Genomic DNA, 18,375 nt, shown 5'->3' with positions numbered 1-18,375 from the left:
TCTCGTGTATGCTTGTGGGCTCGTTGTTTTGTTCACCGGTGCATCGTCCTTCCTTTTTTTTCCCCCTTCGACGTTATTCTTTCCCCTCCCTCCGTCCTCTTTTGTTTTTTTTTTTTTGCTCGCTCGGCATCTCTGTCTCTCCCTTGGTGGGGTGCGAGCACGTTTCTCTGTCGCCTTGTTGCTACTACGCACATGCGCGCTTGTATGTGTGCGTGTGTGTAGTCACGGAGACGCATGCCGCCCACGCTGTGCAGCATATCCTTTGTTGGAGCGAAGAACAAGAGTCAGGGAGAATGGAAATCGGGCAATGCAAGCTGGCTCTGTCGTATTCAAGCCCAGCGAACGACGTACTGTTTCAGGCGCCAGGCTCCCTCCAGTTGATCTCTGTCGATATAACCACCCTCTCGCCACGCCGATCACCGAGGCCAAGTGCACAAGGGCAGTCGAAGAGAACTGAGTAGATGACGGGCAGAAACGCTGTGTGTATGCGCATCGGCACTATTTCCTCGCACCATGTCCGCAACTCTCCCCTACCCGTCTCTTGACGCTAGATGATTCTTTCTCTGTTTTTGCCTCACCCCCTTTGCGCCTCTTCCGGTGCATGTTACCGCTGACGCTTCCCTCTTGTCGCATGTGATGGGCATCAACACAACTACTCCTACCGCCTCGTGGCTTCGTCTCGTTTTCTAACCTCCCATCCTCGTTGGTGCGCACGCGGTCGGTTTCTGGAGACTGCGCGTGTGTCGCGTATGTGTCTCTCTCCCTTTTCGACGCTGCTACGGTTTGCCGCGTCTGGACCACGGCGCAACACCTTCCTCTGCTCTCCAGAACGGTGGGATGGGCGCCTGCTGCTGTAAAAATCCGACCTCCTCCGTGGCGATGGTAGCGGGGGAGGGGGTCGAGTCTATCCCTCAGGGAGGCGAGGGCAGTGGGGGTGCTCCCACATCGAGCACCTTCTCTGGCCCTTCTGCGTGCCCCCTCACTCTACCCGGCCACTCGGAGGGCGAGACAGCCACGGTAGCTTCTATGCCGTTAGCCTTGGACAGCGCAGACAAAATCGGCGCTGAAGGGCACTTCGAGCGCGGTGATGGATCTGATGAGCTCTCGAGTGACACATGGCCATCGTTGCACGCCCGAGTCTGGCGCCGACGCGGCGGCGTATCAGGCGAGACTCCCTCGCGCGCTCTCACCGCTGCTATGTGGCAGTGGCGACAGCCGCCTTGGGAGAGCCCGGAGGAGTGGCAGGTGCTCCGCCGAGTGCTTTGCGGCCATCCGCTCTTTGCCGCCTGCCGCGACGATGCGTCGATGCTGCGGGATGTCATGGAGGTCTTTGAGAGGCAGGAGACGCAGCCGGGAGAGGTGATTGCGTCGCCAGGGGACAGCTGCGCTTTCCATGTCGTGGTGAAGGGCCAAGCTGTGGCTGACGTCGGCGATGGCGATGCAGTGATTGCACAGGCGAAGAACAAGCGACAGGAGTGGGCTGTCGGGGACTACTTTGGGAGTGAGGGTCTGCTCTACGTCTTGAACCCAGACGATGAGGGCGCAGCGGTGTGCGCCGCGGGCCACCCCGATGCATCTTCGCCCACTGCCACGTGGCGGCTGAATCGCATGCTCTATCAGATGCTGATGCGCACCTTCTACGATGACGCACACCTCCAGCTCATGAAGTACCTTTTCCAGTCGCCGCTCTTTCAGCATCTCTCTCGTGCACAGATACGACACCTCTGCGAGAAGGCAGAGATGGTGACATGGGACACATCGGCGCGTTTGTTGCAGAGGGGTGAGGTGCCGACCAGCCTCTTTCTTTTAATTTCTGGCACCGTGGCCCTCATGCATGTCCAGCGGGGCGGCGGTGGCCACGCAGGCGTGCCACGCGTGCAGTCCATCGTTCTTGGCGCAGGCGACTGCGTGGGCGATGCCGAGCTTCTCCTCTTGCATCGCGCAGCAGACGAGGAAGACGTCACCACTGCCTCGAAGAGGCTGATAGCGATGCATTCATTGTGCACGTACGCAGTGCAGAAGCCGGTACAGGCGATCCGCATCCCTATTGAAGATCTTCTTGCCGTGCTTTCAGGGCACGATCTGCAGCACATGCGGGAGCGCAGTCGCAGCGTGCGAGAGTTGGAACTGTGGCAGCGGCAGGCGCAGATGCCGGGTGGCCTGCGCTCTCTCGTGGATGAGTGTCTCGTGCTGAACATCTCCAACCCCAACAGCGACAGTGACAGCGACAGCGACGAGGATTCGCTGGTGTTGCAGGGAGGACCCGGCGTTGCTGCGTCTCCGCTGTCGAGGCGGCTCTCCGACGACGCGTCGCAGGATGTATTTGTGAAAGGTGCCGATGCAACGGCCTTCTTCCTCGAGCAGATGTTCTCCCGTCAGACGTATCGTCGCGCGGACGGGCGAGAGCGCGGCCTTTCCATGGCCACCTTCGCCCCGCGCCAGCGATACCTAGTCGGGACGGTTCTGTTCCACGTCGAGTACGCTGCAAGTGGCAACGGTATGATGCGTGCGAGTGGAGGACTGCCGCCAAGTGATGACGGGAAGGGTGCAGCGAGCACAGCAGGCTCTTCTGCAGCTGCAGGGTCTCGCAAGTCTCATGGGTGTCTCTACGCCGTCTTCTCCGGCGAAGTAACCGTCGTGAACAGCGACACGGGCGAGGCCATCTACAGCGTCTCCCGCGGCAACACGCTCGGTGAAGAGGCGCTTCTCGCTCCGCTTCGTTGCTGCTCTGCGACGAACCCTCTGCGCACGCACGCGGTTGTCTCCAGCTCCGATGGGTGCGAGGTGTTTGAGCTCAGCCGGCGCGCGTTCAAGGAGTTCTTGCAGCGACCGTACTGTGAGGCCCTCCGCGACTTCTGCAGTGTGTTCTGCGTCTTTCCATTCGCATGGTGCTTTCCTCAACACTACTGGCATTTTTTGTTCAACTGCACGACGGAGCGCGAGGCAGTCGGCGGCGACCTCATCGGCGTTCGCGGGGCAGACTGCAAGTGCGTGTCGCTCATCCTCGATGGCCGACTCGACGCTTATGCCAGAAGCAGTGCAGCGGACAGTGGAGGGAAAGAACAAGACCACGATGAGGAGACGTCGGTGGCGTCGTTTGCGGCAGGCGACATCGTCGGCGGGTGGGAGGTGATGGAGGGACGCCCCTGCAATGTGGCGTACGTGTGTGTGTGCCGCACTCGTATGCTGTGCGTTCCTGCCGAGTCCTTTGCCGGCCTCTTCCGTCCAGCGATGCCGTATCTGCGGCTCATGTGGTCCGAACGGCGATATAAAAGGGTCATGGTGGTGTCAGCGACGGAAGGCTGACCTACCACGGCGCTTTTGAACATGTGTATATCTGCGTGCGCATCACTGCTGTCGCTGCTCCCTTGGCATGGCCACGCCGTCCGCGCAAGAGCGCTGCGGCGACGCGTCGCACCATGCGCCTCCCTCTCGCTTTCGTGCGAGCGAGCCTCTGCTGCCCTTTGCCTTTATCTGTATGCGTTTTCGAATCTATGGAATGCTCGGTAGTCGCACATCAGCTGCTGCTCCCTCTCACCTGACTCTGCTGGACCAAATCCATGTGCGTGCCTGCGAATGTTTGCGCTCAGCAGCGAGGTCGCCATCTTGTGCCTTGTGACACCTTGTCCGCTGGCACACGTTTCGCGCGAGCAGGCACGCGTATACCCAATATGTAATTCTACCCAGCTGCTCAGTCTGTTCTTATGTAAAGCAGACAACCCCGCACTGGAGTGCGCTGCCTTTTCCATTTCCCCTGGCGTACGTTTGCTGTGCCTTTTGTGGCGCCGCCCTTCTCGTTTACGGCGACTACCGGACTCTACGCACTGCGACTCCCTCCCACCGCCCCCCCCAAAAAAGAAACCCTGAGGGGGTACACACGCGCCAACTGGCCTTCGCCCACCTCTCTGCGTTTTTCTGTTTCCAGAGCGCTTATGGGCCACTGCTGCTGATGCTCTTCTCTGATCTTTCCATTCCTCTCTGCTTCTGGCTTGTGTTCTACACATGCTCGTACTCTCGTCCCCGCCTTCGCACCACTCCGGTACGCCTATGCCGTACGGGTGACTGTTATCGTGCGTAGGTGGCGCCTCTTGGGAGGGGGTGCGCCTCACACAGAAAACCACGCGGCTCCGTTGTACAGACAGACACGAAAGCCATTTTCTGCCTTATTACCGCTCGATCTCCGCCCCTCTGCGGGGGTGCCACGGCGAAAATGCTCCGTTGTACAGCTCTTGTTCAACTTCGGGTCCTGTGTCTGACGATGCTGCCTGACGGCGGCGCGCTCACGCCGGCGCTCCGTAAGTTGGGCTACACCCCGTACACCCTGCGCTCCACGTACCAGCAGGGCCACGCCAGCACCCACCCTATCGAGTGGTCCCAGCTGCTGGATGGCAAAACAAATGCGTTGCCTGCCAAGGTGCTGGCGGACTACGACGCCGTCGTCGGCCCACCGGGTGCCATGGTGTACGACGTGCTGCTACGCCAGGCACCGAGCTACACCAAGGTAATCCTGGTCGAGGAGACGGAGAAAGATAAGTGGGCAGAGAAGTACGACACATATCTGGAGCGCTTGCAGATCTCGACGAAGCGCGCCTCGAAGAATCAAATAACGCAGGCCTTTCAGAACATGATCGCCAAGATGGTCGTTGGTGGCGATGCATCAGGAGCGCCGGCGGCGGCCTCGGCTGGTCCTAGGTCGTCTCTGAGCACGAGACACTCTCGGAGCCACATGATATCCTCCTCCGGTGACCTGCGCCGCTCCTTCGCTGCGGAGGCAGCGGAGTTGAAGCGAGGTTTTTGTGGCAGCAAGGCGCCCTCCCCCACATCTGCGAGTGACCCTAGCGAGGATTCTCGCGGCACGGCAAAGGCAAGACACGCAAAGAAGGAGAGCAACGCGAGTGATGGCGAACTGCAGCATCCGCGCGCTGTCGCGCTGCAGTTGTATGAGGAGAGTGTGCGAGTGTCGATTCCGCCCTCTGCGTTGCTTGTGTACCGCTACGGCGACGGCTGGGAGCCGCTCTGCTCCTTCCTCGACAAGCCCGTTCCCTCCATCCCCTTCCCTGAGTACGAGGATGGACTTCGTGTCCTCGGGAACCTGCAGGAGCGAATCGATCGGGCACACACATTGCAGTATGTGGTGGGCGGCATCTGTGTTCTGTGCGTCCTGATGACGGTGCTGCCGCGTTGCGAGGGTATTGTGGAGTTTGTGAAAAGCCTGTACACGGACTACCAAGTGGCATTCGGCGCTGACAGTGCCGCATGCGCTAGGACGACGGCCGGAGGCGGTTGCTCGAAAACGGAGGTAGAGACGTTTGAGACCGCGTGGCAGAAACGTGGCGGCTCTGTGACGCGCACCGCGAAGGAGTGAGGGAGTCCGGTGAAATCGCTTCTGTATACTTGTGCGTGTCTACAATGGAAAAGCGAACTGGAGGCGGTGGTGGTGTGATTGGGGCAACTGTTCACACAATGCGTAATCCAGCAAGAAAAGGCGCGTTTTGATCGGCATTTCTGCGTGCGAAGGCGAAGAGTGACGTGCCATCGAGAATGAAGGCAGACATGAAGTGGTGACTACACGTGTGGGCAGAGGAGTGCGTCGGTATTGGTGACGTCTGTCCTCGTCACGTGGCGTCGCACACGCATACCTGTATGTGCACTATTTTCAATGATTTTGGTGGACTTCCCTCTCTTTGTTTGCACTTTCCTCGATCGCTTGCCTTGCGCTCCTGCCCTCTCACTCCTCTGGTGCCCCGCCAGCATGCGCATGACCCTCTTCACACACCAGTCAAACCAGGAGCGCGCTCTGTGCGCATTCGTTTTGCTCTTGTGCTACCGGCATCGTGGATTATGCGACTTCCCACACCCCGGGCAACACACCCAACCATCAGTGTCTCCGTGCGTCTCTTCTTGTTTGTATTTGTGTGACAGAGGGGTATCCAGCAGCTAAGCTACCGTGCACCACTTCTTGTCGCTCCCCTCAACAGTCACCGGTGATGCTGTGCTGATCGCTGTGGGCACTCCAGCAGGCGACTGCCGGCCAGCGCTCACGTGCCCGAGTCAAAGAGCTGCGAGTACTCTTCCCTGATCCAGCTTTCTTCTCCATTCACACAGGTGCCCTTATGAAGCGGCTGCTTCTGTTCGATCCATCGCCGCAGGCGGCGACCTCACGCGTGCCGCAGGACGCGGGCAACAGCGGGTTCGCAGGCATCGCCTCCTGGGTCCGCAGCACAGCGCCTTCCGGCCAGGAGTCCGTTGAGCACCGCGTTGGTGTCATCGTGCGCCACAGCTGCGCTCTGCTGGCACACATAGCTGAGAAGCGCATCACGTACTTACTCTATCCTCGGCCTCTCAAGATGCGCATGACCAATGCGTAGAGTGCAGCCTATCTGTATTACCGAGGGGTCGATGTGGTGGCGCCGCTGGAGCAGTACATGGCGGTGTCCGCCGTCGCGGCGAAGCTGTGTGAGATTGAAGACGCTTGAGAGATGCTTAACGTGAAAGCTCTTCACTCATCCCTCGCCTACGTGTTCGCACATCGCTACGCCGAGGAAACGCTCGTCGCGAGCGGCTGGCGACGTCGCCGACGAACTTCTTCCGTGAACTGCCGCTCACGACGCGCTACGCAGGTTTGCAGCGCTGCCCGACGGGGGACGCCCAGGTAGGCGTGCGCTACAGCTTCCGCACGACTGAGGCGGATCTGCCAGGGCTCCCAAACCTTGCCGTACACCCCGTCGCCATGGTCACCTTTGCAGTCGTCTTCGTCTTTCACGCCGAGCGGGAACTCGTGCAGAAGCGAGGGCGGCGGCTGGTGGCAGTCAAACTGGCTCCGCTCACCGCGGGGCCCCTATGACGGAGTCGCGACGCGCGCCCCAATGCCGAATGAGGCCTGCTTGTAGCATCCACGTCAGGAAGCGGTGGCGCTAGAGCCCATGAACGACTGGAGGGATTTTGCGTCTCTCACCAGCGGCTAACGTTCGTGATGCGCTCCACAAAGAAACGCAGACGAAAGGAGAGGCTTCGACAGCGTCCAAGGCGGTGTTGCAGCGACACAGCGCGTCGTCTCGTGTGGATGACGGCAGTGGGATGTGCGCGTGTGTGTGTGTAGACCTCTGCGCTCGACGCAACCCATTCCACAAATGGCCTTGACACATTCGTAGAAATTTAACAGTAGCTGCCGAGGCAGTCTTTGCTCTCCGCGGGGTCACGGGGCGGCGCCCATCGAAGCATTCATACGGTACAGCCTCCCCCCCCTCCCCCCGCAGTGCTACCTCTCTGTTTCTCCCTTCCACCACGTCTATCTTCTCCGCCACCCACATTCCTTCACCTCTGTGAGCTGTTTCGGTACTCTTCTCGCTCGGTAATCAGAGGGTATCGCAGATCCACGGGTAGCGGGCCGCTGCTGGCTCGGCATGGCGGCGCCCTCCAGAGACTGTGCTTCGCGTCCCTCATTGGATGCAGGCATATTTTTCCCCGAAGGCAGTCGACCCCCGCAGCCGCTTCACGGCCACGGCTTTCTGCTGCACGGCGCCCGGGCAGTGGGCAAGACGTCTCTTGCCTTCCAGGCAGCCATCAACACCGTCCAGCGTGCCGGCGGTAGCGTAGTAGTGCTGTGCCAGGAATCTACGCTGTACGCCAAGGTGCCGCAGCCCTTCACTCCACTGAGCTCCTTGTCCGAGTCGGCCCTCGGCCACATCGAGTTCATCTATGTGGAGGGCTGGACGGCGGCGCTGCGGGAGATGATGGGATTTCGCACGACTCGAGCAGTGCCGGCGCTATTGATCGTTGATGACGACGGCTTCGAGGTGACGGTGCCGGCAGATGGCCGCGGCAAGCGGTCTGGGCAGTACCTAGACTTCCTCGTCGATACCGCTGCCGCCTCGTGTCTCTCCTATTTGGAAAACCTCCATGACTGGATGACCCGCCACGATCGCCCTTTCTTCTATATCCTCGTCACAAACCACCTTCCGGAATCCGCGACGCAGCTGTCGCTTCCCTACGCGGCCTTTCCGCTCGTGAACGTGTGGGTTGGCGCGTCGGGGACGGTGCAGATCACCACAACCCAAGCCGGTGGCACAGCAGAGGTGGTGTCCCCGCCTGCGTATCTTACGTGGCAGAATGGGCTGCGCATGAGGGGCTGACGTATTACAGGTGTTGTGTGCTGTGGGCTGTTGTGTGGCATTGACGAAGGTGTGCTGGGCCTCTCACGCTTGCGCTACCGCTGCTTCTGCTGTTCCTCTTCCTCCTCTTCTTGCCCTCACTGGAAGATTTATCATACAAGCAACAAAAAAAAACATGGAGCCTTCGCGACGTCCGAAATGAGGCGGGGCCACAGAGAACTTTTAGTCCGCTGCTGTCGCGCAATCCTCTGCGCCAATATGGTGGACGAGAAGGTCCAGCGTGGATGAGCTCTGCGAAGGATCAGGGACACGGGCGGCATGTGCACCGCTGCTTCTCCCCCTCTCGTGTTCGGCAAGGTCTCGTTACCGAGCAAGCACAGCCGTCTTGCATGTTTCCCCCTCACCTCTGCCTTCGCCTTGCCTCTCTTCTCTCCGCTCTCCTCTGTTCAGTTGCGGCTTCGCTAACTGACCCCTCCTCACCTGTGGCACATCTCTCGACTCCCTCCTCTTCTCCCTTCTCCTACCAAATGACCGTTCTCTAACGCATAAATCAGGCGCCCCTCTTCCTCCTATCGTCACACGCCTGTTGGCCCTCTCCCCTCTGTTCGTTGAAGGACACCGTCACCACCAACAGTGGCACCGCGAATGGCACACGGGCCGGGCTGTTTGCCGTTGTGAGGGAAAGCACCGTGCACTTGAGTCTGCGGGTGAGCTCCTTTAGCTGCTGTTGTTTGACGCTTCCAGATGTGTCGCTGCAAGGAGCCTGTCCGCGCATCCCTTCCCCCGAGGTGAGGGCGGGGAAGTGCAGCAAAGACCGAAAGAGAGAGGCCTCGCCGCGTTGTATTTGCGGCGTTGTGCCGTGAGAAGTTTTGTGACCGCTACCGTACGCGTTTTGAGCATCTCACGCCTTTTTCTCTCGAGGAGAAGGGGCGTTGGGCTCTTCCCCGCTTCCCTTTCGTCATTTGTGGCGCTCGGCCTTTTCCTTGACGGATGGACGTAAGGGAAAGACGGGACGTGCAACGCTGCCTGGACCTCTTCCCCTTTTTGTTGTTATTCTCACTTTTGCGTGACCCCAGAAAAGGGGGGGGGGACACCCTCCGTGTGTGCGGCATTTCAGGGTCCAGCACCTCCACTCGGCGTGGGAAGGAGCCAGGCAGTCCGACTCCCCCTATCCCCTGATGAATGCTGAACCAACTCTGATAGTGGTAGAGTCAGGTGCCTACGATGTGAGGAGGTGAGACCGATGCATCGCTACTGACGATGTCGGTTGCCAGGTCACGGATGGTGTGGCGTCGGAGCGGCCTGCAGCTGTGAGCACGCTTGTGCCACCCATATGGCGGGTGAAGCGTCCGTGCGACCCGAGCATATGCTACCCACCCACCGGGAGCCCTCGCTGTCTACTGGTTTGGGGTCCCTGAGCCAGCCTGAGGAGGATTGCACCGCGTGGTGACCGGCAATGATGGGGGAGGCTGCGCGGCGACCTGCGAGGCGGGTGGGCGGGTGGAGTTTGGGCCAGAGGCCGTGCTCGGAGGCCTGGGTCGGCGGATGGCTGTACCGCGTGTCTGCCGCTGCTTCGCAAGACGCGACGCGAGCCTGTGACAGGACCGTGGGGTAGAGCTGAAGTGAGCGGGTGCAGTACGGCAGAGAATGGGCACACGCCGGAGAAGGACAATCTTCTGTGCTGCGTCATTACTCGTTGTCGTGGTATCTCTGTGGCCTCGACAGTATCGCTTTTTGTGTCTGCTGTTTCGTTTTCACGGATCTGTTCGCATACGTCACGGCATCACTGCGATCCTTATCCTGCTTCTCTTCCGCCTCTCTCCCGCACCCACACAGCTGCAGTGGTTTCAACGACTAATGGCGCTCTGCGGCGGCAGCCGCATCACGAGCAAGGCAGGGAAACACTATCAACAGAAGAAGGTGCACGACTTCAAGTATGGCGGCCCTGCGGTCAAGGGGGACTGCTACCCCCTCTTTGAAGACGGCCGATGCTACCGGGTAGAGGTAGACAGGCACAAGTGGTTTCTCTACAGCGACTCGCTGGACATGGAGATGCACGTCACCTTCACCTTTCAAAAAACGACGGCCGTGTACAAAACACAGCATGGCCGGACGACGGTGAGGAAGACGCCCAACGGTGGGACGCAGTGCTCCGTCGTCGTCTACCCCCTGGAGACGCTGCCGTACGTGAAGTTCGCCAAGAAGACGCAGATCTTGTATAGCGCCGCGTGCATGTCGCGCGACTTGGCCCCGGGTTACATTGAGAAGATTAACCGCGAGGCGAAGGCGAAGTGCATGAACGAGACGCAAAAAGTAGCCGGCGTGGCTGGGGTGAGCCGCAGCGAGGAGGAAATCCTGTACAAGTGCCGCAAGAGCAAGATCCCTTACATCGATATGCGCTTCCACCCATCTGAGGCTGCTCTGAGGCGACCTCACGACAAGCAGAGCGTGTCAAACATGCACGCCATCACGTGGAAACGGCCGCAGGACTACATACCGGCGATAGCGCACAAGGAGATCAAGCTGTTCCGCCACGGCGTGAGCGCTGCCGGCATTGGGCAGGGTCACCTCGGCGACTGCTGGCTCATGTGCTCGATCGCGGTCGTGGCGGAGAGCAAGACGATGGTGAAGGACATTTTCCGCCACCCTGTCTCCCAGTCTCAGCGAAAGAAAGAGGAGCGGGCGGGCGGCTACCGCGTGTACATCAATAAGAACGGCTGGTTCCACAACGTCATTGTGGACAGCTACCTGCCGACGTACAATGGAGCCGTTTACTTTGCCCGCTCCGCCGGGGACCCGTACGAGTTGTGGGTGTCGCTGCTGGAGAAGGCGTACGCCAAGCTGCACGGCTCGTATGCGTCCATTGTCGGCGGCAATCCTCTGCACGCCCTGCAGGATTTGACGGGGTTTCCGGTGTACTCCTTCACAAACGCGTGGAAGGCGGCGGCGAACGGGGAGGAGGCCGCATCGCAGTTCTTCAAGGACCTGCTGCGCTACCGCAAGAATGGCTACCTCATCTCCATCAGCACTCCAGGCACGCAGACGAGCTTGCACAACGCTGGTAGCGGGAACGCGAACGAGGCTTCACTTGAGGCGCGCTACAAGGCGGCGGGACTGAGCACCGGCCACTCCTACTCGGTGCTGAAGGTGCGCCAGTTTGTCATCCCGCGAGTGAAGCTGCTGAAGATCCGCAACCCGTGGGGAAGCGGTGACGAGTGGACCGGCGCATGGGGCAAGAACAGCACCAAGTGGCAGAAGCACTCCTTGGTGCGTCGGTCGTGCAAGCCGAGCAAGGTGAGCGACGGCACCTTCTGGATAGAGTGGAGGGACGCGGTTCAGTTCTTTGAGGGCGGCGGGGTCTGCATGGTGAAGAAGGCCTGGTACCAGTATCGCTTCCCTGGCCAGTTTATTGGTATCATTCCGTCCGTGGTGCTCAAGATCGAGCTCAAAAAGCAGCAGAAGATGCTCTTCACCCTGTCTCAGAAGGACCGCCGCTTGCGGAGCCCCGACGACCCGGATCAGCTGTACAAGGGGCTGCTTATCTCCGTCACGGGGCACAACATGGAGAAGGGCATGCAGCAGATTGTGGCCCTCAGCACCGATAACCCCGAGGTGCATCCACCAGAGAAGTACGAGTACATGCTTGCCCGTGACGTTGGCCTCGAGCTCGAGCTCGACCCCGCACAAGGGCCGTTCTACGTCATTCCGCGCATCATGGCGACGAACCAAAACGGCCCGATGGACTTCACCCTGGGCATGCTAACGCCCAGCAAGTCAACCGCGAGGGGCCTGCGGGTGTCCTTTGTGCACCTGCCCGACACGTGCCCGACGTTCCGCAACTTGGCATCTTTCCACGTGAACGGGGAGGTAGCGACACATGTGCAGTTTCAGTACAAGAAGCGCGGCGGTGCACCCCGCGTAAAGGCCGGCATCACCGTCTTCGAGGCCACCAACGTGAAGCAGACGTACCCCTTCCAATAATAAAAGGGTCTGCAAGTGCGGCGCGCGCTCACGGCAAGCGGTCCGCGTTTGTGTGCTGGACGCTTTCGTGGTTTGTACCCGTGCGCGTTGAGGCATTGCGTGAGGCACTTGAGCTTCAGCCTCGCTGGATGACTACCCACAAAATCAGGTACCGGCACCTTTCCACATTCGAAAGGCATAGCAGTGTGACATGCACGTAAACAGCGTCGCCACCCTTGCCCGTCATACATGCGGTATCTTTCCACACGCCAGGCGTTAGCTGTCGTACAGCTTCGTCTTCAGAATCATTCGTCTCTCTTTCATGTTGTGATCCCTTTTCTCTCGCTCGTTGTGTGAACGCCGTGCCTGTGCGCCCGTCTCACCGGCATTTCCACTTTTCGCTTCGCTCCTTTCTTACCGTCAACGATGTCAGCGCCGTTGATGCGCGGACCGGAACCCTACCATCTTCACCTTCGCCCCTGGATAGCCGCACTTCCTGCGGTGCCCTATCTTCCACACTCCCCTCAACTCTCTTCGCGTCTATCATGCGGACATTCACGAATATCCCTTATGGTGCAGGCGTGCGCCTTGGCCAGTGGATGCTGATGGGGAATCGACGCGCTCCCCTTCTCCTGGCTGCCTTCTCCTCTCCGCTCTAGGCCTGCCAGCAAGTGCGCCCGTCCCTGCGAACGGGCTTGGATGCACGGCAGCTCCTCATACCAGGTTCCACGGATCCCACTCCGTTGCGATCCCTCTCTCACGCCGTTACGAGGTGTGCCGGAGAGGTGTGTTGCGTAGACGGCTGTGGTGGTGACGGTGCAGAAGGGGGGGCCTCTTCCGCTGGGCTCCGATGGGCTGATTGCGGGTGTTTGAATGATCATGGTGCTGCGGGAGGACGTGCGGGTGTCGGAGGAGTTCGTCCGTCGCCTCGAGGACCCCGCCCAGGGCAGCTGCCTCGAAGCGGCTGCCAGCAGATGGGTGGAAGGTGCCCGCGCCCGCTGCCGGGAGAAGGAGCGGGTGCGGACGTGGGACGCGCTGCGGCAGACGTGAGAGGGCATGGATATCGCCGCCTCCGGGGTGCATCCTCGCGTGCGCCGGCACCGACGGACGAGGACCCACGGGCGCTCTTCTCAGTTGCTTCCTCCGCGTTAGAACAGCGGAGTTCCAGGCATCGCACTTGCCACTGCGGCGCCGTCGGCTGAGGATAGCCCCCGGCCTGAGTGCGTGGACGCCTTGCTCGCCGGTGCCATGGGGATGCCAGCGCCGCCCAGCGACCGCCGGCCCGGAGAACACCCTCTCGACGGTGCGGGGAGGGACTACCGCTCTCGGCGCCGCTGCATGCGAGCGGCGTAGCGGCCGTGGATGCTGCGGTCGTGCGCGCGGCACTACGGGCGGAGCGGAGGCGGCGGGCGAAGAGCTGTGGCAAGGTCTACGCGCGGGGCCGCGGCCGTAATGAAATGCTGCGATTGCGGCCGTAGCGCTGCCGGCTCCGTCGTCTGCGTTTTGTGAGAGAGACATGGGCTGATGGGGAGGCGACCTATCCTGTGGCCGCGAGCGGTGTGCCGGCGGCCCGCCGCGGAGGGATGCAGGGATTACGCCGCGCTGGACGGCTGGCCGTGGCTGGGCGCGGTGTGCAACGCTGGTGGAGTGGTGGACCGGAGGGCGTCCCCTTCGCCGGGTACCCATGCCTGAGGGGTCTGAGCCCCCGTATTTGTTGTGAGCGGCTGGCCGGATGCCCTCTGAGCTGAGCGCCATACCGGTGAGCTGACGCTCAGGCGCTGAGGGGATGCCAACGGTGACAGCGAGACGGGCTGGCTGCCCTTGCTGGGCCGCGCAAGGTGCTAGGAATGAGCAAGCTAGTGCGCCGATTGCCGGCATGCGGGGTGCAGGCTCATTTTGCGGTGTGGGGCAAGCAGCAGGGTCGACGATTTCGGCGGCATGCCGGTTGAGGGTTGCTCTCAACAGCGACGAAGCGGAAGTGCCCCCCACCCCTTCCCCTCCCGGTGCTGCAGGAGTCGCTTGCGACCGGGATGCGAGAGGCGTCTGCCTTGGAGGAAGAGCCGTCAAGGTGCTGCGCGCGGACCCGACTGGAAGCCTGACATTGGACCCGCTGGGGCGTGTCCTGCGGCGACTGTGGTTGAGGGTCGGGCCCGTGGTGATTGCTGCTCGTGGACGGCGGCGGCCTCTGTGTGGTGGCGCTTTACGCTGGCTGGCCGATGGCTGGCCGCGCTTTCCGGGAGCGCCGAGGGTGAGGTGGACAAGCGGTGCCGGTGTGCCGCAGCGAGCACGCGACGGCGCAGCAGGCCGCCGCCGACGACCGGCGCTGTGCGCGGCCTCTGCGGCGACGCGACATTGGGCGGATGGGGACCCGCGCGCGTGAGGCGGGCGACAGAGGCAGCCGGCATCACGGGCACGCGATGGGGGCATGGCCCCGCCGACGGCGTAGGTGCGGCAGCGCACCGGGCGGTATCTCGGCGCTCTTTGTGTGGAGCTGCAAGGGCCGCGTGGCGCATCGGCGCACATACCCGGGGCGCTTTGCGGCGAGGACGCTCTGCGTGAGGGTGCCTCCAGCAGGCGCGACCACCATCGACGTCGCTGTGTGCGGCAGCGACGCCAGCAACGACGACGATGCCCCAATCGTCAACCGTGAACGCGGCGCATTGCCTGTGGAAGGACGTTCGCCGGGATGGCGCAGGGGCGCTGGATTTGGCCGGTGCTTCACCGGCTAGGCGCAGCACACCGTCGCATTGTGGGCCTCACCGCGTAGTCTGCGCGCGGTAGGAGGTCGCTGCGCTGCGCCGCAACCGGCGAGGGAGGAGACGGTCGGCGTCGTCGTGGACGTCTGCGGCAGGGAGGACGCGCTGCGCGGCGTCATCAAGGCACTTGGTGTGCCAGCTGTCGAGGCCTGCCACGACCTGCTCGGCGTTATGTCGGCATCATGCTGCACGGCCGCGTCCATGCTGAATACCGAGACACGCGTGGCTGTGCTGAGGCCGCGTGCGGCGGACATCCTGAGGCGTGTGTGGAGCGGGGCGCTGACGCTGGCGTGCGGTCGCCGCATGTGCCACATCGTGGCGGTGCTGCCGCCGGAGTCGCTGGCCGTGGCGAGCACGCTACTGCCACTGCTGGACCTGTCCACGGACCCCTCCCACTGGAGCCGTTCTCGGCACGGAGGTGATTGTGGACGCCGTGCGCAGGAACGGAGGCGGCTTGGATGAGCTGCTTGCCGCGTCTGATGAGCGCCGTGTGCGGGCGGGAGGGCGCACGAATGAGAGGCTGCTGAGGGCCGTGCGGCGCTGCGGGGCATGGCGTTGTGCGATCCCGTAGGGTGTGCGTGGCTGCTCGGCCACAAGCTTCTGTGCTGCGCCTCCCGGTGCTGGTGGCTGTAGACGCGAGGTGAGATGAGGATGTGACGGGGGAGGGCTGGTGGTGGATGTGTGCGAGCGCGTGGGTGTCGGGGCGGAGGGGCGTGTGCGCTGACGTAGGGTCCCCCTCACGTGCTGCGACGGGCACTGCCGCCCTCGTCGCCCCCTCGCGCGCACACGGGGTCGCTGCGCCTCACACCCCCTGCTCACTGGCGGCCTCCGCCTTTGTTGTGGTGCAGGGCTGCTGCGGTGCGGTGTCTGCGCGTGCTCGGTCCGTCTGCGCCCGCCGTGTCTCTCCCTGCTGTGTGCCGCGAGCGGGATGAGCGGTGGCGGTGCGGCGCCGGTGGTGTCGGCGGATTGTCGCGGCGGTGCCGTGCGTGAGGGCCGCGACGATGGCGGTGCTTTTGTGTGCCGGTGTCTCCACCGGCGGTGCTGTGGTCGATGTGTCTTCTGCTGTGTGGGCCTATGGAGGGGGCTGGTGCTGGGCTGCGACGGTGCGTGGTGGGCGGTGCTGCATCCCGCCCGCACACACACCGAGGCCGCCTCGCCTCCCCTGCGCACGCAGGTGCTGCTAGGGCAACGCCGAAACGAGAATGACGCAGCGGGAGGCCCCCGTGCGGTAGGTTGTGCGACTGCGTGTCTTTGCACCGTCTTCCCTCGTCCTCGCGGTGCGGCGCGCGACTTGTTTGCAGCCGCGGCTAAACGAAGGGGGCGGGGCCAGTCGCGAGGAGGAGGACGCTGCGGGTGCGGGGGCTGTGTGCGGCGCGAGGGGTGGAGCGGGGCTGCCCGGAGGGTAGCGAGCAGTGCCCTCTGTCCTCTCTGCTTGCCCCCCCTCTCGTGCGCGCCTGTCTCTCCCTCGCTGCCGTTGCGGCGCGCGGCACATCTGCCGGCCTCCTCTCCTGATCCTTTTTGCCTGTGTGCATGCCAGCCACTACTGGCCCATGCGCTCCCGCTGTGCACGCCTGGCAGTCTCACCTGCCTGTCTCCTCCCCCTGCCTCCCCCCACTCTCTGTCTCTCCGTCCCTTCCCTCTCTCTCCTCGCCGCTTTCCACTCGCGCCCGCGCTGGCCATCCGTCTTTGCCCTCTCGATACACGCGCGCACAACCAAACGAACGCCGACAACGCGCGCGTGCACATGCAACGGCGACACGTGCACGCCTGCATATCTGCATATGCTGTCAAGGCTCTTCCTCGCTGTCTTCGGCTTGCACCCCCCTGTGCCCTCCTCGCCGGCTCTGTTGCGCCATCTCGACCCCCTGCGCTTCGCTCTTTCTCCTGCGTGCCTCCGCCTCGCCTCTCTCAGCTCTTCGTTGTGAGGCTTCGAAAATGGCGTTGAAGCTCGGCGTCATTATCTACGTGGTCCTGCAGTTCATCGCGCTCTTGTGCGTGATGATCGGTACGGGGGTGGACATGTTCTACCTCAAACACGGTCCGGGCTCTAGTGCCAGGGTATGCGTAACCTTATGGGGTGCAAAGAGCGATTGCCGAGCGCCCAAAGTAACCAACCCGTCGGACAAACGGTGGGCGAACTGCCCCATCCGCCGCAGAAACTTCCGCATTGGTCAGGCGTTCGCTGTCATCACCATCTTCGTGTACGGCTTGGCGTTCCTCTTTGGCTTTCTTTTGCTGTACTGCTGCTCTGGCTTCCGCTGGCTCTGCCTGGCGCTGAACATCGTGGGCGCTGCCGCCGCTTGCGTTGTCTGGGCGGTCATGGCGGTGACCTACAGAGTCAATGAAGAACCGAATTGCACGACGCTGAATCTGGTCTACAATTTCGGCACCGGCTTTGGTCTCTTCGTGTTTGCCTGGATCCTGGGAATCCTCGACATCATCTTCCTGATGGTCCCGTTGCAAATTGGGGAGTCCGGTGAGGGTGCGGAATCGAAGGAGCAGGAGAAGGAGTCTCAAAAAGCACCGGAGGAGTAGGAGGGAGAGTGCCGCAGGGAGCGACGGGCGAACTCGACGGCAGCGCGGCAGCTCCAGCGGGACGTCCTCGTCCCCGTCCCCTCCCCAGCGCGTGTCTTCCGCTGAGTTGCCGCCGCTCCCTCTTCGCTTTTGCCTCTGCTGTGCTGCACGGCGCCCGGCGCTTTGCAGTGGGCAGCGCACCGTTTGCGAAGCGAGAGCGCGAGAGGGGAAGCGAGGGGGTGGCGCGGCCGTCGCTGGCCGGACCTCAACGCGGGAATGCGAAGGAGCGTGGCGGCGAGGGCAGCGAAAGGAGCGCGGCGGGAGACGCAACGCCGCACCGCATCGGTCACCAGCCTCCGTCCACCCTCCGTGCCTCGCAGTCGCCGCCGCGCGTGTTTGTGGTGTCTCTCCCGCGCCCCCTCTCCCCCGTCTCTGCCTCGCCCCCTCGCGCACACCGCAGGGACTCCTCGAACGGAGTGGTGGAGGGAGGGGAGACGGGGTGCCACAGGTGTGGTTGTGGCGGGTGCAGGCGCCACAGAGGCCCATGCGCAGGCGCAGCGGCGGGCGGTTGCAGGTCGTCTTCCTCTTTGCTAGCGCCTCATGCACGCCTTTCGTGTGCGCGCACACCGACGCGCGCGGGGGCGCACACGAGGGCACCCCCCGGCGTGCAGGGGAGTGCGGGGTCGGGCGAGGCCGTGGGGGGGGGAGGGCCAGGCTGGCGAGGCGGGCGGGGGAGGCGCCCACGGCGCACGGAAGGCGACGCGACGTCGGACATGTGCGCGTGGCGCTTGCGCTTTGCTCTTCTCCGTCTCTCGTTTCTCTGCGGTTTCTCGTTGACGCGCGCTTCCGCTCGATGGGCTACTGTGCCGCACGGGGTGTGCGTGTGTGCACGTGCCCGCGCCCTTGTGACCCTCCACCCCCTTCCTCAGTGGATGCCCCTTCCACGTCGCCTCTCCCTTGCTGCGGCGACTCCCCGCGCCCCTCGCACCCACACGGAGAAGGCGGCGCCACGACAGGGAAGTCGTCGGCGCACT

The 18,375-nt window shown here is 62.6% G+C and overlaps 5 protein-coding genes and 1 pseudogene across 6 annotated transcripts; all 6 read left to right on the top strand.

Moving 5' to 3' along the window:
• Positions 1–837: 837 nt before the first annotated feature.
• On the top strand, positions 838–3,306 carry LINJ_31_0510 (hypothetical protein, unknown function; the record flags this gene model as incomplete). The annotated part of the gene is made up of 1 exon (XM_001467281.1): positions 838–3,306. The coding sequence occupies one exon, from the start codon at positions 838–840 to the stop codon at positions 3,304–3,306; it is 2,469 nt and encodes an 822-aa protein (XP_001467318.1).
• A 904-nt stretch (positions 3,307–4,210) lies between these two features.
• Positions 4,211–5,365, top strand: LINJ_31_0500 (conserved hypothetical protein; the record flags this gene model as incomplete). The annotated part of the gene is made up of 1 exon (XM_001467280.1): positions 4,211–5,365. One exon carries the CDS (start codon positions 4,211–4,213, stop codon positions 5,363–5,365), a length of 1,155 nt encoding a protein of 384 aa, XP_001467317.1.
• A 2,038-nt stretch (positions 5,366–7,403) lies between these two features.
• Positions 7,404–8,132, top strand: LINJ_31_0490 (conserved hypothetical protein; the record flags this gene model as incomplete). Its single annotated transcript, XM_001467279.1, has 1 exon — positions 7,404–8,132. The coding sequence occupies one exon, from the start codon at positions 7,404–7,406 to the stop codon at positions 8,130–8,132; it is 729 nt and encodes a 242-aa protein (XP_001467316.1).
• A 1,626-nt stretch (positions 8,133–9,758) lies between these two features.
• LINJ_31_0480 (putative calpain-like cysteine peptidase) lies at positions 9,759–12,092 on the top strand (the record flags this gene model as incomplete). Its single annotated transcript, XM_001467278.1, has 1 exon — positions 9,759–12,092. One exon carries the CDS (start codon positions 9,759–9,761, stop codon positions 12,090–12,092), a length of 2,334 nt encoding a protein of 777 aa, XP_001467315.1.
• Positions 12,093–14,488: 2,396 nt separating this feature from the next.
• Positions 14,489–15,289, top strand: LINJ_31_0470 (annotated as a pseudogene). The gene has a single exon. A coding segment is annotated over exon 1 (801 nt).
• A 1,473-nt stretch (positions 15,290–16,762) lies between these two features.
• LINJ_31_0460 (putative amastin) lies at positions 16,763–17,362 on the top strand (the record flags this gene model as incomplete). Its single annotated transcript, XM_001467277.1, has 1 exon — positions 16,763–17,362. The coding sequence occupies one exon, from the start codon at positions 16,763–16,765 to the stop codon at positions 17,360–17,362; it is 600 nt and encodes a 199-aa protein (XP_001467314.1).
• Between the last annotated feature and the right edge of the window lie 1,013 nt (positions 17,363–18,375).

This window comes from Leishmania infantum, chromosome 31, assembly GCF_000002875.2.
Source record: "Leishmania infantum JPCM5 genome chromosome 31".
In the NCBI taxonomy this organism is placed as follows: Eukaryota; Euglenozoa; class Kinetoplastea; order Trypanosomatida; family Trypanosomatidae; genus Leishmania; species Leishmania infantum.
The sequence above is the reverse complement of the archived record's forward strand: the minus strand, read 5'-3'. Positions and strand labels throughout refer to the sequence as shown.